Source organism: Chiloscyllium plagiosum, chromosome 13, assembly GCF_004010195.1.
Source record: "Chiloscyllium plagiosum isolate BGI_BamShark_2017 chromosome 13, ASM401019v2, whole genome shotgun sequence".
Classification (NCBI taxonomy): Eukaryota; Metazoa; Chordata; class Chondrichthyes; order Orectolobiformes; family Hemiscylliidae; genus Chiloscyllium; species Chiloscyllium plagiosum.
Window position 1 is genome coordinate 27,818,923 of NC_057722.1, and position 18,180 is coordinate 27,837,102.

At 40.7% G+C, this 18,180-nt stretch overlaps 1 protein-coding gene across 1 annotated transcript in view; it reads right to left on the minus strand.

Annotated features, from left to right (window-relative positions):
• Positions 1–8,400, minus strand: part of LOC122555878 — a 204,313-nt gene extending 195,913 nt beyond the window's left edge. Inside the window, exon 1 of the mRNA XM_043702112.1 lies at positions 8,332–8,400. Coding sequence (XP_043558047.1) covers positions 8,332–8,347 — 16 coding nt within the window. The 5' untranslated portion in view covers positions 8,348–8,400. The remainder of the gene's footprint in view (positions 1–8,331) is intronic.
• Between the last annotated feature and the right edge of the window lie 9,780 nt (positions 8,401–18,180).

Below are 18,180 nucleotides of genomic sequence, written 5' to 3' on the forward strand. Positions count from 1 at the left end.
AGTATACCAAATGCCTTCTTCACTGTCCTATCTACCTGCAACTCCACTTTCAAGGAGCTATGAACCTGCACTCCAAGATCTCTTTGTTCAGCAACACTCCCTAGGATCTTACCATTAAGTGTATAAGTCCTGCTAAGATTTGCTTTCCCAAAATGCAGCACCTCGCATTTATCTGAATTAAACTCCATCTGACATTTTTCAGCCGATTGGCCCATCTGGTCAAGATCCTGTTGTAATCTGAGGTAACCCTCTTCGCTGTCCACTACACCTCCAAGGTTGGTATCATCTGCAAACTTACTAACTGGACCTCTTATGTTCACATCCAAATCATTTATGTAAATGACAAAAAGTAGAGGACCTTGCACCAATCCTTGTGGCACTCCACTGGTCACAGGCCTCCAGTCTGAAAAACAACCCTCCACCACCACCTTTGAGCCAGTTCTGTATCCAAATGGCTAGTTCTTCCTGTATTCCATGAGAACTAACCTAGCTAATCAGTCTCCCATGAGGAACCTTGTCAAACGCCTTACTGAAGTCCATGCAGATCACATCTATCGCTCTGACCTCATCAATCCTCTTCGTTACTTTTTCAAAAAACTCAATCAAGTTTGTGAGACATGATTTCCCATGCACAAAGCCATGTTGACTATCCCTAATCAGTCCTTGCCTTTCCAAATACATGTACATCCTGTCCCCCAGGATTCCCTCCAACAACTTGCCCACCACCGAGGTCAGGCTCACCAGTCTATAGTTCCCTGGCTTATCCTTACCACCCTTCTTAAATAGTGGCACCACGTTTGCCAACCTCCAGTCTTACGGCACCTCACCTGTGACTATCGATGTTACATACATTTCAGCAAGAGGCCCAGCAATCACTTCTCTAGCTTCCCACAGAGTTCTAGGATACACCTGATCAGGTCCTGGGGATTTATCCACCTTTACCAGTTTCAAGACATCCAGCACTTCCTCCTCTGTAATCTGGACATTTTGCAAGATGTCACCATCTATTTCCCGACAGTCTATATCTTCCATACACCTGTTGGACTGGATGGTCTATTTCTATTTTGGAAGATTCTAAGCAATCCCATTCATATAATTTCAAAGTCAAATCATGAGAATAGAATAAAGCATCACAAATTGAAACTTAAAAACGGTGATTAGAATTTCTTTCTTGATATAAACTGATTACCAAATGAAATGAATTTCCAAGTCAAGCAATAAAAAGAAAAATTCTGGAAATAGCTACAAAACAGCAATAGTGGAGAAACAAAAACAGAAATTGCTGTAGATTCTCAACATTCATGGGGAGAAAGCAGTGCTAACATTTTGAGTCCACTGATACGTCATCAGAGCTCCCTTAACATAAAATAATGGAGTAACTCCAGTTATGCTCATCAATAGTGATGCAAATGGAAACATATAAAGTGTCCCTAATAAGACCTTAAGACATCAGAGCAGAAATTAGGCCATTCAGCCCATCAAGTCTGCTCCACCATTAGTTCATGACTAATATGTTTTTCAACCCCATTTTCTAGCTTTCTCCCTGTAACCTTTGATTCTCTTGGCAATCAAGAACTTATCTATCTCTGTCTTAAATATACTCAATGACCTGGCCTCCACAGCTTTCTGTGTCAATGAATTCCACAGTTTCCCCATTCTCTGGCTAAAGAGGTTTCTCCTTATCTCTGTTCTAAAGGGTCTTCCCTTTATTCTATGGCTCTGTGTTTGGGTCCTTGTCTCTCCTGCCAATGGAAACATCTTCCCCGTGCCCACTCTGTCCAAGCCGTTCATTATTCTGTATGTTTCAATCAGATACCCCCTTATTCTTCTAAACTCCATCAAGCATAGTCCAAGAGTCCTCAAACGTTCCTCTTATGTTAAGCTTTTCATTCCTAGGATCATTCTCATGAACCTCCACTAGACTCGCTATAGGGCCAATGTATCCTTCCTGAGGTATAGATCCAAAATTGCTCACAATGCACTAAATGTGGTCTGACCAGAGCCTTATAAAGCCTCAGAAGTACATTACTGCTTTTATATTTTAGTTCTCTTGAGATGAATGACAACATTGCCTTCCTAACTATTGACTCAACCTGCAAGTTTATCTTTAGAGAAATCTGGACTAGGAGTCACAAATCTCTTTGCCCTTCAGATTTCTGAATTTTCTCACCATTTAGAAAATAGTCCATGCTCTATTCGTCCTAGTAAAGTGCATGATCTCACAATTATCCACATTGTACTCCATCTGTCATTTCTTTGCCCACTCTCCGAATCTGTCCAAATCTTCCTTCAGCCTCCCCCCTTCTCAATACTACCTGCCCCTTCACCTATCCTTGTATCATCTGCAAACCTAGCCAAAATGTCCTCAGTTCCTTCATCCAGATCATTAAAGTATAACATAAAAAGTTGTTGTCCCAACACCGACACTTGCGGAACACCACTAGTCACTGGCTTCCATCCTGAGAAGGACCCTTTTATCCCCACCTTTTGCCAGACAGCCACTCTTCTATCCATGTTAGTAACTGACCTCTGACACCATGGCCCTTATCTTACTCAGCAGCCTCCTGTGTGACACCTTCTCAAAGGCCTTCAGGAAGTCCAGATAAAGAATATCCATTGGTTCTCCTTGGTCTGAGCTGCTCATTACCTCCTCAAAGAATTCTGACAGATGTGTCAGGCACGACCTCCCCTTCATGAAACCGTGCTGACTTTGCCCTATTTTACCATGCACTTCCAACTTTTCAGAAATCTCATCCTTCATAATGGATTCCAAAATCTTACCAACGATTGGGATCAGCCTAATCGGCCTATAATTCTCCATCTTTTGCTTTACTCCCATCTTAAACAGGGGGGTTACATTAGTGGCTTTCCAGTCTTCTGGGACCCTCTTTGACTCCAGTGATAACAGAAAGATCACTACTAAAGCCTCCCCTATCTCTTCAGCTATCTCCTTGTATTATCTTGCACGATGCCTGAGTTTTGTAGGCTGTGGCAAGTGTTCATTCCAAGATACTACAACAAACTTCATATAAATCCTTATCAAATGTTGACTTTTTAAACTTGTGCAAATATTTGAAGATCAAATTTGATCAGTTTTTACTTCAAATGGTATGACTAAAAATGAACACCTCCAAAGTATGAAAATGTAAAATTGGAACAGTAGTAATACATGTTGAAAAGAGCAATCCTCAAATTTCCAGAGAAATATTTATAAATATACCATTGTTTTAATAAAGTTCAATATAAAAACTAAAGCATCCAGTATTAGAAAGTACAATGTCTTAAATAATTATGAATAAAGCACAATAGTTGTCAAGTACAGATATTTAATTATGTTCCAAAAGAAGATTAAGACTGGAGGCAATGAGCTCCATAGGCTGACAGAAGATAATGTACCAGCTGACTTATCATAATTATATACTTATGAAAGGATAATTTAGTCCAGATGCAGGCTGAGATTTATGGACATGAATCAGATTATTCAATGTTTTTAATATTTAGGAGTCAATTTATAAGGCTTAATCGGGGCTATGAAATAAAAGCATTTAAACTTGAAACTTAGCCCTGCTACATCAAGAAGCAAGAACTACTTACATTTATGAATTGCTGTTAACATAGTAAGGCACTTAAGAGCAGCATTTTCAAACAACATTTTAACAGTAAGAAACATCAGGAGGCATTAGGACAAAGGTGGGTCTTAAGAAGTTTCTTAAGGAGGGGAGAGAGAGATAGAAATTTGAAAAATTTGTCAATGTGAATTCTGGAGCTGTTGACCACCACCAAGCTGCCACTGGTGGAGTGATGAAAGCAGAAGTGCACAAGAGATTGGAATTGGAGAAGGCAGAGTTCTCAGAATGTCTTAAGGATATTCAGAAATAAAAATTGGAAAGTCAGTTTGATTGCTGCCATGATTTCATTGCTTTTCCTGGCCTATCACTCACTTGCTAAATTTGCCTCCTACTCCATTTCATTCCCTGTCTGTTGACAAAATCTGGGTCAAAATGCATAGGTTAAGTTCATTCTGGATAATAGATTCTCATCCTCAACATTGCTCAAGCTTTTGGTCAAAAGCATGCAATATCATGCAACATTTAGGCTGACTAAATGTTGCAACTCCAACTTCAAACGCGCAGAGTCAGCATTTCCATTACTCGTTCTGCCAATCGCCATCATTTCCTTAAGAACTGAATTCAAGTGCTCATTCTTGCTATCAAATTCCTCCGTGACCTACCTGAATCTCCCTTAATAAGTTATTTTAACCTTCTACTCCTGTATGCATCCTCTGATCTTCTAACATGGGATTTCTTTGTCCAACTTGCTCCACATCATTTTTGGTGGATTTCCATGAGCAACTGCTGTCTAAATTTGATTAAAATCCCCAAAGTGTCAACTTGGGGTGTACCATGGAGGATTTCTCTCCACAGGTTCTCGTGAGGTTTTTCACACAATTTTATGCAGCTCGCCTTATAATGTTTGGACCATTCGTATATTGCCTTGCACTCATCATTGGCAGAGCAGCTCACTATTGTTGGGACCTCATTGCCACCAGCGCCACATTTAAATCCCAACTGTGTACCACATCAAATGCCGCAAACCAGAAATAGACCTTTACACACATATAGAACATTGAACATAGAACAATACAGCGCAGAACAGGCCCTTTGGCCCTCGATGTTGCACCGACCTGTGAACTATTCTCAGCTCGTGCCCCTACACTATCCCGTCATCATCCATGTGCTTATCTAAGGATTGTTTAAATCTCCCTAATTTGGCTGAGTTGACGACATTAGCAGGCAGGGCAATCCAAGCCCTTACCACTCTCTGCATAAAGAACCTGCCTCTGACATCTGTCTTAAATCTATCACCCCTCAATTTGTAGTTATGCCCCCTCGTACAAGCTGACGTCATCATCCTAGGAAAAAGACTTTCACTGTCTACCCTATCTAATCCTCTGATTATCTTGTATGTCTCTATCAAATCCCCTCTGAGCCTTCTTCTTTCCAAGAGAACAGAAAGAATTGTGGAAAGAATTGTTCAGGAATTGGCCATCAAAGGCAGGTTGACACCTCAAGGGAGCTGGAGGTCCAAATGGACAGGCCATCCTCTTACCTGCAGACCAGCAAAGGAGGCCTTGCCCATAGACCCAGCAGCATGGTATGAAGCTGCCAACTGTGTAGCTTACTGGCATTCAGCAGACCAGGCAGCTGGTCAGCTCCAGGCTTGAGAGGGCGCAATGGGGTGGGCCATTTTTAACTTGCACCAAGTGCATTAGCAGACACAAGATCAGCAGACACTTTTATCAGAGGCATTTGGAAAACTGACTCAGAGATTGGAGAATTCCATCAATGCAATCTGTACTGTTCTGGCTCCAGCATGTAAGTGTCTGGCTGTCTCCATAGACAAATTAGCATTGCAATGGAGACCAAGATCCAGGTAGAATGGAATAATCGAGCATCTGGACAATAGTTAATTTGTATTTCTAACTGGATGTAAAGCCCCTGTGATTCATGTTGCCATGGGTGTGGGTGGAGCATAATTTTGGATTGGTTTCAAGGAAATCAAACAAACACTTAAAGGATAGAATAACGTATACCTATGGTATGGGATTTTCAGACATTTTAAAAGTGAAACAGATTAGATTCCTTACAGTGTGGAAACAGGCTATTTGGCCCAACAAGTTCACACCAACTCTCTCAACAGGAACCCACCCAGACCCATTTCCCACTGAGTAATGCACCGAACACCCAGGGCAATTTAGCATGGCCAATCCACCTGACCTGCACATCACTGGATTGTGGGAGGAAACCGGAACACCTGGAGGAAACCCATGCAGACACAGGGAGAATGTGCAAACTCCACACAGACATATGCCCGAGGCTGGAATCAAACCCAGGTCTCTGGTGCTGTGAGGCTGCAGTGCTAACCACTGAGCCAAAGTGCCACCCTGATAGGAGTATTTGCTCTGGACTTTTCCATTTCCTACTAAATATCGTTAAGACAATGTTGCTTTAGTTTGTTTGTTGCAGTAAAATATTAAAATCTGAAATCTTGTCATGTGATTTTTCAATCTCGGAAAATTAATTTTTGTTTGTTTAAGTTATTGGTTTCCATGAAGGATTACAATAATTTTAATAATAAAGTAGCACCAGGTAGACAGGATAGTGATGGAGGCATTTGGGATGCTTGCCTTTATTGGTCAGTGTATTGAGTAAAGGCATTGGGAGGTCACGTTAAGGCTGTACAGGACATTGGTTAGGCCACTTTTGGAATACTACATTCTATTCTGCTCTCTCTGCTATAGGAAGGATGTTGTGAAACTTGAAAGGGTTCAGAAAAGATTTCCAAGGATGTTGCCAGGGTTGGAAGGTTTGCATGAGAGGGAGAGGCTGAATAGACTGGGGCTGTTTTCCCTGGAGTACCAAAGGCTGAGGGGTGACCTTATAGAGGTTTATAAAATTGTGAGGGGCATGGATAGGGTGAATAGCCAAAGTCTTTTCCCCAGGGTAACGGAGACCAAAACTAGAAGGCATCGGTTTAAGGTGAGGGGAGAGGTTTAAAAGGGATCTAAAGGACAACATTTTCATGCAGATGGTGGTGAATGTATGGAATGGGCTGCCACAGGAAGTGGTGGAGGCTGGTATAATTACAACATTTTAAAAGACGTCTAGATGGATACATGAATAGAAGCTGTTTGGAGGGATATAGGCCAATGCTGGTAAATGGAACTAGATTGAGTTGGGATATCTGGTTAGCATGGACGGGTTTGACCAAAGGGTCTGTTTCCATGCTGCACAGCTTTATGACTCTACGTGAATAAAAACCAATTACAATGATATGGTTTATATAAATTACAATTACAAAAATGACCCACACTTGTTCTCCATTCTCCAAGAGAATACAAAATTGAATACAAAGATAATAAAGAATTCCTATTTTCTAGAAACATACTACCAGCTTAAATATGAAAAGGGTAGGTAATTAGAGCTAGAATAAATTCATCTACCTTACTTCAAATCATTTCACTTTCACGTTGACTCATGCTCAATCCGACTTAGGGAATCTCACATCCGTCAGATCAAACATGTTGTCCCTGATTGTCCAACCTAAAATAAGTTGAATGTATAAAAATCTGAAAGATAACACTTGAAACAGATAACACAAAATGGAAATTTGAAGATCATTCATGTCTGCATTTTGCTGACGTATGCACAAGAGTCAGAACATAATATTTAGCAGTGGAGATTGATGCTGATAAGAACCTGTCACACCAATGTATCTGTCCTCTTGTCTATTGGAGCTTTCTGATAATAGTCAGATGATATTAAAATTTAAGGAGTAAATTCAAATAATACCCTAAAAGTCAAAACGACTCAGTTTCTAAAACTAAATAAAATTATCTTGGTCACTGATTCCTTTTTGATAATAGTATGGATGGAATGCTCTTCCAGTCTTTACTTGGAAATGAATAATGCTGGGATTATAGTTTGAAGCAATATCATGACTCACATTTTCAAATCACTAACTTTCCTTTCACTGTTTCAAATACAAACTTGGCAAAATATAAAGGGCAAAAGCCTATTTAATGAGAAGTGTATAAAACACTTTGTACCAGAAATGTTTAACTGACATCACAAGATAAATTCTGATTGTCAGGATGTAAAGGAACATAACCAAGAGGAACTTAGCCAATTGTTGGAGGTCTCTAAGTTGTGTACCAAAATGTTGCAATAGCTGTAATGGATACTTCCTCTTGTCTTGCTCAAAGTCTTACCATGAACTCCATCTCAGATATAACCTAATTAGCCATTAAGTGCCACGTAATCAACTTGCTCTGTTCTTCATCCCTGAAACAACTAAACAATAACGACACCTACGTCAGACTCCTGCTGATCGACTACAGTTCGGCCTTCAACACCATTATCCCTACCAGACTAATCTCAAAGCTCCGAGACCAAGGTCTCCACTTTACCCTCTGCACCTGTATCCTCAGCTTCCTGACCCACAGACCACAATCAGTGAAAATAGACAACAGCATTTCCTCCATGATAACACTCAACACTGGAGTCCCCCAAGGATGAGTCCTCAGTCCACTACTGTACTCGGTGTACACCCATGACTGTATAGCCAAATTCTAAACAAACTACGTAATCAACTTTCTCTGTTCTTCAAGGCTGAGCCTATCCACTAGGTACACAGTGGCAGATATTTCAAACAGAGTTCTAGATGAAAGAAACCTACAGTTTCACAAAAAAATCACAGTCACAATGAGAAGAAAGAAGGAAAAAACTCTAATCAGTGTGTGAGTGTATCTTTAAACATGCAGCAGCTTACAAGTACGCAGAGCCATATGGACTCCCACCTCCTGTGGCAAGCCTAAACAACATAATGGATACAAAATGAAGCAGACCAAGATAGCAAATGAAAATATACCCCTCCCTGATGCGCTCAATGCTTTCTCTACTCGGTTCAAGCAAAATGCCAGTGACGTGGTATCACTTTCCCCAATAACCCCGGACACCTGCTCCCTCTGTCACTGCTGCAGATGTCAGATCAATCTTCCTTGGAGTCAACCCAAAGAAAGCGACAGGCCTGGACAGAATCCCTGGCCATGCACTTAGATCCTGTGCAGTCCAACTGACAGAGATATTCACTGACATCTTCAATGTCTTCCTCCTTCCCTCCTACAAGCCGAAGTCCCGACTTGCTTCAAGAAGACCACCATTATCACAGTACCTAAGGAAGCACATGCAATGTTCCTTAATGACTATCTCTGACTCTGTAATCATGAAGTGTTTTAACATGCTGGTCATGGCCTACACTAACTATAGCCTCTCAGCCTGCCTCAATCACGTGCAATTTACCTGCCGAAGTAACAGATCCACAGTGGATGCCACTTCCTTAGCCCTGCATTCATTCCTGGAACATCTAGACAACAATGATACCTACGTCAGACTCCTGCTAATCAATTACAGCTCCGCCTTCGAGACCATTTTCCCTACCAGACTGATCTCTGGAGGGTTTGAGCTATAGGGTTCCGCTGAACAGGCTGGGGCTGTTTTGCCTGGAGCGTCGGAGGCTGAGAGGCGACCTTATAGAGGTTTATAAAATTATGAGGGACATGGACAGGGTAAATAGACAAAGTTTTTTTCCCTGGGATCGGGGAGTCCAGAATTAGAGGGCATAGGTTTAGGGTGAGAGGGGAAAGATATAAAAGAGACCTAAGGGGCAACTTTTTCACACAGAGGGTGGTACGAGTATGGAAAGAGCTGCCAGAGGAAATGGTGGAGACTGGTACAATTGCAACATTTAAGAGGCATCTGGATGGGTATATGAATAGGAAGGGTTTGGAGCGGTATGGGCCATGTGCTGGCAGGTGGGACTAGATTGGGTTGGGATATCTGGTCAGCATGGATAGGCTGGACCGAAGGGTTTGTTTCCATGCTGTACATCTCTATGACTCTATGACTCTAAATGGCTCAGGAAATTTGGCATTTCCATAAGGACCTTTACCATACACTATAGAAAGCATACTAACCAGGTGCATAATGGCTTGGTACAGCAACTGCTCTGTCCAAACTATGGAAGTCCATCACGGAAGCCAACCTCCTGTCCATGGACTCCATTTACACTTCTCATTGCCGTGGAAAGGCTGCTAACATCTTCAAAGACCCCACACTCCCATAATGCTCTCCTACAACCTCGTCCACCAGGCAGAAGATATAGAAGCTTGCACACACACACCAAGAGGTTCAAGAACAGCTTCTTCCCTGGTGTTATTAGACTGATGAATGGACTCTCTAACTTCAAATAATGTTGATCTTGTTAATGCTGATCTTTCCCACACAATGTACAATGTAACCTGGCAAAAGTGAGGAATGCAGATGCTGATGAAGGGCTTTTGCCCGAAATGTCGATTTTCCTGCTCCTTGGATGCTGCCTGATCTGCTGTGCTTTTCCAGCACCACACTCTCGACTACAATGTAATTTGTATGCCTCACTCTGTCCAAAGTATTTTTCATCCTCTGATCTGTACGTCCTTGCTTACTATGATCTGCCTGTACTACTCACAAACAAAGCTTTTCACTGTACTTAGGTAGACATGATAATAATTCAACTCAAATCAAATCATCCCAGTTAATCTGTGTGAATACAGCAGCCAGCAGTTAAAAAGGACTTGACAGCACTACTGTTCCTTCTCAGAGAAATTCCAAATAGCTACAAATTGAGAAAAGATTGTGTAGACCACAGAAAGCTACAATGGGAAATATCCAAATCATAAACATATGATACAGCCACCAATATCAAACATCCAAAACATCTTAGAGGAAGGGTAATAATATCTACGTTTAAGCAAATGTTCCATGCTCAGATTTTGAAAGAAAGCTTAAGTTAGCATATTTAGTAAACGAACACTGTTACAATCATTTAAAATTAACCAGTAAAGGAGTAAAAAAAATTGAAAAACCCATTACCAAAATCATAAAAAACCTTAATATGAATAGATGACTGCAAGTGAAAAAAGATTGAAGGCAGAACAGTTTAATAAATGAAAGCATTCTGAAGTGAAAATGAATTATTGTGCAACCAAAATTATGCTTAAGGACACAATTACAGCATGCTGCCACTTATCTCAATATAAAACTCTATAAAATAGAACAAGCAGAAGGGGTGCCAATTGTCCAGATGGTGAAAAGGGTGCAATACACCCTGAGAAGTGAAAAATGGTGTAATTAATAGAGCATCCTCTATCTTGAGAGAAAACAAAAATATGGTATTTTATCATTCTAAAGGATTCCAACAATCTTTAAATGTCTGACAGATATTTTTCTGGGTGAAAGTGAGGGCTGCAGATGCTGGAGATCAGCATCAAGATTAGAGTGGTGCTGGAAAAGCATAGCAGGTCAGGCAGCATCCGAGGAGCAGGAAAATCGATGTTTTGGGCAAGAGCCCTTCATCAGGAATGAGACTAAGAGCCTTCGGGATGGAGAGATAACTGGGAGGGGGATGAAACTGGGGAGAAGGTAGCTAAGAGTGTAATAGGTGGAAGGAGGTGGGGATAAAGGTGATAGGTCGGAAAGGAGAGTAGAGCGGATAGGTGGGAAGGAAGATTGGCAGGTAGGACAGGTCATGAGGGTAGTGCTGAGCTGGAAGGTTGGAACTGGGGTAAGGGGGAGGGAGGGGACATGAGGAAATTGGTGAAGTCCACATTGATGCCCTGGGGTTGAAGTATTCCGAGGTGGAAGATGAGACGTTTTTCCTCCAGGCGTCGGGTGGTAAGGGAGTGGCTATGGAGGAGGCCCAGGACCTGCATGTCCTCAGCAGAGTGGGAGGGGGAGTTGAAATGGTTGGCCACAGGGCGGTGAGGTTGATTGGTGCGTGTGTCCCAGAGATGTTCCCTAAAGTGTTCTGCGAGAAGGCGTCCAGACTCCCCAATGTAAAGGAGACCGTTTTGGGAGCAACGGATATAAGAAATGGTATTTGTGGAAGTGCAGGTGAAACTTCAATGGATGTGGAAGGCTCCTTTGGGGTCTAGGATGGAGGTGAGGGAGGAGATGTGGGCGCAGCTTTTGCAATTCCTGCCATGGCAGGGGAAGGTGCCAGGAAGGGACGGTGGGTTATTGGGGGGCTTGGATCTGACCAGGTAGTCACAGAGGGAACGGTCTTTGCTGAAAGCGGATAGGGGTGGGGAGGTAAATATATCCCTGGTGGTGGGGTCCGTTTGTAGTTGGTGGAAATGTCGATGGATGACGCAGTTTATGCAGAGGCTGGTGGGGTGGAAGGTTTTGTCCTTGTTGCGGTTGGAGGGGTGGGGTTTGAGGGTGAAGGTGCAGAACATGGATGAAATGTGTTCATGGGGATCTTCAAACATGTGGGAGGGGAAATTACGGTCTTTAAAGAAGGAAGCCATCTGGTGTGTTCTGTGGTGGAACTGGTCCTCCTGGGAGCAGATACGGCAGAAGCGGAGGAAATGGGAATACGGGATGGCATTTTTGCAGGAGGCAGGGTGGGAGGAGGTGTAATCCAAGTAGCTGTGGGAGTCGATGGGTTTGTAAAAAATGTCAGTGTTGAGTTGGCTGTCATTGATGGAGATGGAGAGGTCCAGGAAGGGGGGGAAGGTATCACAGATGGTTCAGGTGAATTTAAGGTTGGGGTGGAATGTGTTGGTGAAGTTGATGAACCTCCTCGTGGGAGCACGAAGTGGCGCCGATGCAGTCATTAATGTAGTGACATTAAGAGATGAGGAGTGGTGCCAGTGTAACTACGGAAGATGGACTGTTCTGTATAGCCAACAAAGAGACAGGCAAAGCTGGGGCCCATGCAGGTTCCCATGGCTACCCCTTTCGTCTGGAGGAAGTGGGAGGATTCAAAGCAGAAATTGTTAAGGGTGAGAACCACTTCAGCCAAATGAATGAGAGTGTCAGTGAAAGGGTAATGGTGGGGACGTCGGGAGAGGAAGAAATGGAGGGCTTGGAGGCCCTGGTCATGGCAGAGGGAGGTGTATTCTTCTGTTGAAATAAAAAAAATCTTGGATCATACTGAAACATTTAGATTTTATTCAACGTTAATTAACAGAAATAAATTTCTGAAAAGAAAAGTGAGAAAATTGAAGTTAAAAATATTCATTAAAACATTAAAGCTTCATTATTACAAAGCTTTACAACAAATTTACCTTTGGTATCAGCATATACATTTTAAAACTCACAAGCACAAAAAAGTGCAGAAAACTTAATATTTAACACGACGGAACTGATGATATAAATTAAAACACTGCACAGTAAAAGCAGCTACATCTACAATTTTTTTAAACCCCTTCAAGGAATTTCAAGTAAATTACTTAAATAAGAGAAGAGAAACAATATCAGTTGAACATAATGACAATGGGGAAGGACATTACATCTTCAAGTAGATGTAAAATCACAGATACTTCAGACTGGGAATTAAACAGGACTATCTAGAGTGGACAATTTGTGTGATAAAGAATTGCTTTACAATTACAAAGTAAGTGTGAAGGGGAACAAGTAAACATATTCATTTAATCTATCAGTCCAATAGCAGATTGTACTTTAAAGTGGCAAGATATAAAAGAAGAGATGAGTGCATTTGATAATAATGTGAGAAGATTTGTCAATTACTTTACATTTATTTTGCAAATTAAGTTTGAACACCAAAAACATAATGGACCGAGCAAGATCTAATTGAAGAACCCATTGACAACTTTGTTTTTACTCTTTGCTAGAATTTTTGCCATTATGGTGATTTACAACCCGAACCAATTCAAGCCAAATTGCTACTTGAATTTCTGAATGATTTCTCTCAGATATTTCAGAATCAAAAGAGGATATCAAATGGAAAGAGCCATCCAGATAATGGTGGAAGGTAAAGTCTAAAAACAGAACAAGACAAATGATGGGAAAAGACAGCCAACCTAGCTCAATAAAATAATCAGTCATCATCATCCTACTAAGGTACAAAGCACCAAAATCTGATACACCAACACAAAACATCATTAAATAACTTGATGGTAAAAGTTGCTGATCCAGATGTGGAGTTACATCCAATGCAATGTTTGCAGGAAGATGAGACATTTTTAAAGAATGCACAAAAGTAAAAAAAAACCTTTGAACCACAAAACTGAGTATGTTTACTGACACAAAGGGATTAACCTCCATAGTTGGAAAACAATCCAGGCTACCAAGGAGTACCTCTGTTGGAGCATATATCTTTATGTGATAATAAACCACCTTTAGAAGATGAAATTCAATTATTCCAAGCATAATAAGTGACTCACCTGAATCAGATATGACCCAGATCATAAACCTTCTTCTCTGTTTTTGGTTGCATTCCTGATCTTTGGGCACCCGGTGCAGAGGAGCAAGAGTAGGTCAGAGGACCTCCTCGTGGGTCTGCTCCTGGGCCTGTCCAAACTGGCCATAAACAGGTCCAGGCAGCGGGCCGTGGAGGGTGTCGTTAGGGCCGATTGCCTGCCCCTCTTCCGTGGTTATGTCAGAGCCTGGGTGTCCCTAGAGAAGGAGCACGCGGTGTCCACCATCACCCTTGAGATTTTCAGGGAAAAGTAGGCACTGCAGTGAGTGGAGTGTATTATTTCTCCCTCCAACTCTATTTTGATTTAATCCCTGCCCTCCCCTTCACTGTTTGATCACGCAGCATTGCCTCTGAGAAGGGCACTGCTTGTCACTGGCCACTTGGGTGTTTTCTTTCTTCCTGGCAGTGGAACATAAATAAAGGTTTACACACTTGTTGTTTTTCCACTGTGTCCAACCTGCACACACACGACATGGGTGTGGGGAGAAAAAAAGGAGAGTGACATAGATCATATAAGTTAATAGACAGGCAACTAATTTCTGGCTTGACATACCAAAGAGGCAGGGATCTTACAGTGTAATCAGAAAAATTCCCTTGATCAAAGAGAATGAAACAATAACCATCTGCAAAATTACATGGCACAGGCAGAACACTGCTCAAAATCAAGTGGAAGGTATGTGTCGGCCCACTGATTAGCATGCATGAGCTTCCCAGCAGCCACACAGTTTAGTGGGAATGTTGATTTGTCATAGATTCTTGATACAATCAATGCAGCTATTGAGAAGAAGCAGTGCAAAACAGCACAGTCACCATTATTATCTATGATTGAACTTGATAAAATAACAATGTTATCCAAAATAACACGTGTTGGAATGGAAGGTTCATATGCAAATCCATCTTCTTAGAAAGTCAAGAGGAGAAGACTACTTCTTTTTGAAACATAACTATCTCCTCTGACACAATTTACAGAAACTAAAGAACCTCCAAAATAAACAAATATTTAGCAGTAATATCACTACCAGAGAACACCCTTTGCAAAGGGCTTTCAGGGAATCAAAGATCCACAGTTGCAGTCTAGCAGTGAACTGAACGTGAATGCTTCAACATCAAGTAGCAGACTTCAAACTCACCAAGTCAGTCATTTATAAAGTCAGAAATGTAAGGATATGGGGTAATTGTAAATCCACTTTAATTATTTGAAACAAATGTATAAAGTGCATTTAATAACCAGAAAAAAGCTTGACTGGAGATCTTATATAAAGGCAGTTGTATTTGAAGGGCTTCACTAACATCATAAAATAAGCTCCCTCAGTTAGAATATAAAGGACTGTTCCTGTGATGGATTAGCTAGGTGTTAGTTGTCTTTAATTTGCATTCCAGAATGTTTCAATAGCAGAGGTCTAACCTGAAGCCTCACTGTCCCCATGACTTGTCCGACCTGCCTATTTCCTTTCCACCTATCCACTCCACCCTCCTCTCTGACCTATCACCTTCATGGATGCTGCCTGACCTGCTGTGCTTTTCCAGCACCACTCTAATCTCGACATAACTCATCATGTACAATGTGAAATACCTATTTTAACTATAACTTCTGCCAAAGGCTTTGTGTGGGCATTCAATCCCATTGGGTATCTTAACAATAATAAGGAAGATTGGTGGAGGTGAACCTAACCAAGGCATCCCATGTGGTTCTGGAAGATATGCCTACAATATATAGTATTTTGGCGGCACTGGGATCCAAAAATATGGCACAAATATTTGCAATGTTAAAAACATATTCAGAAATAGAATGATGGAAAATGGAGACATAGATTTTTTGCAGCTAAGCCACAATAATTCAGTTATGAAGCAAGCTGTTTCATAAAATTTGCTGCAATGATACTATTCTTTGAATATCAACAAAAGAACACTCATATCACAAAGTCATGATGGTGTTTAACTTGAAGAGTACTTAAAGGTGATGGAGTTTCCACAACACTGCTGCTAAAATCTTCCTGGTGATAGGAATTATAGATAATGGGAGGTACTGTCAAAGTAACCTTTGCATGTTGTTGCAGTGCATCCTAGTGATCAGACATAATGGTGTTTCAGGACAGATATTCAGGGTCTGTTGGCAGGGACACCATGAAGTTAACTGCTCTGTCAAATAACCATCCTTCTGGAGTGCTGTTCAGCCTGTATCCATCCAGACGAGTGGCAAGCATTTCATCACAATCATGAATTGTGTCTTGTAGATAGTGGAGAATTTTTCAGAAGTTAGAAGATGAAGCAGAGTAGCCTATTCATGACTTATTCTTGTATGCAGATCCTGTTCAGCTTCTAATAAATAGTGAATATGATAGACTCAAAGCCATGGATGGGTAGGAGCTAGTCTGCTTTTGTTTGAGGTGGTTATTACCAGATATTGTACCAATATTACCCACTATGAACATGTTGAACCGAAGGGTCTGTTTCCATGCTGTACATCTGACTGACTGACTGACTGTATATGTTAAGCCAAATTTGAATGTTTTTTGAATTCTATTGGTGGCTGGTATCAGAGAAGTTGTGAACAGAGCTGAAAAATAACAATTTATACATAATGTTTCAAGGCACTTCACAAGAATGATGTAAAGCGGAATTAAACACTGATGAACCCTTGATTTACTTCATTAATGGTTCTCCCTCACTCAAAAATCAGGAGATGATTTCTGTATTACTACCCTTATATCTTATGACAGAGGATATATCATTAGTGAAGCATTTGAAAAATGGTTTGATCAAGGACATTTCCCATGGATTTCTGAGAGAACTGTTATAGTGCAGCAGTAGTGTCCCTACCTCTGAGCCAGGAGGCCTGGGTTCATGTCCCACCTCCTTCAGTTGTAATAACATTTCTGAGAGGTTGATTAGGAAAATAACCTTGCTAAGGATCTCATAGGGGTGTCTGTGATGCAGTAGTGTCGTCCCTGCCTGGGTTTAAGTCCTACATGTTTCTGAGATCTGAAAAGACATCTCGAAACAGGCTAATATAGAAAATGTCTCGAAGGACATGCTAGTGCAATAGCCAGACACATCATATTTGAAGGGTCTTATGGTGCAGTGATAGTGTCCTTATCTCTGACTGAGAGGCCTGGTTGAAGTTCCAAAGTGTGCAATATCATGTCTGAACAGTTTGATTAGAAAAGATCTTCCTAACAAACTCCTAGAATGAAACTATTTGATTGCAAAAATTGTCCTTTGAAAGCCACAACCAGTTTCCTTTGTATCACGTATGGCTCTCGACTTTGTGTCATTTTACCATTGACCAATATTGACGAATTTTGTTACTGCTGTACTCAAATAAACACTATTTTGCTTTGAAGCATTCAAACTCAACTCTCCTCAAGTAGATAGGCTTCGGATGCACTTTCGAAATAAGGCTGTGGAGTCATAAGTAGGGTGGTTCTGATAGAAAACAAAGTGAATGTCTGTGTGTAGGCTATTAATGAATTGGTACAGCTTGATGCAATGCATCTCCTGTGATATCACTTCTCCATTTTTTTTTTCAAGTTCAGTCCTTTCATGCAGCTTTTCATTCACTTTACAAGTTTAATGGTTGTTAATCTATCTGACAAACATTGAACTGAATATCCATTGAAGTGACAATTACTTGCTTCGTAGTCAACAGGATAAATAAGTTAAAAATCAATTTATTGCATTAATTAGAAGATAGCAGCCAGTATATACTTTTGCTGCCAAACATGCAGCTCTCAAAACAGGGAAAACTATTAACGAGTCTTTAAAATCAACAGCTACAGCCAGCTAGGAATCTAACTGGAACCTACTTGTGATTTATTTGATAATTTAGTAATCATCGGTGAGGGTGAATGATAAAACTAATAAAAGTTGCTTTAAACCTATAACCAGGCAATGAAATCGAAGTCCGCAAAGTTGTACTGTCTCTTGGTTATTAGTGTTCAATCTAAGTATCACCTCATCTTAGCCCATATACAGTAGTCACTTATTAACTGTTCATTGCTTTCATAATTCATTTTTTGTTCCAAAATTACTTTAATTCCTATGAAATATGACATGTACTTGTTCATATTTACTTGTCTAACTTAACATGCTTACATTCCAAATTGCTGTTTTGCATTTTGTCCAAAAAAATAAAAATAGGCAAGAATTAAAAATTATATTCTTGCATCTTTCAAACAATATATCATAACTTAGATGGAGATAACAATGATGTTTCTATTTCCCAGCAGGTGAAGTGAAATTGATGATAATTCATTTAATTCTTTTTAACCTTTTTCACAATTGTATCAAAACTTTAATTATTTCACCAATGAAACAGATCCCTGACTCAATTTACTCATGAAAGGTATTCATTTT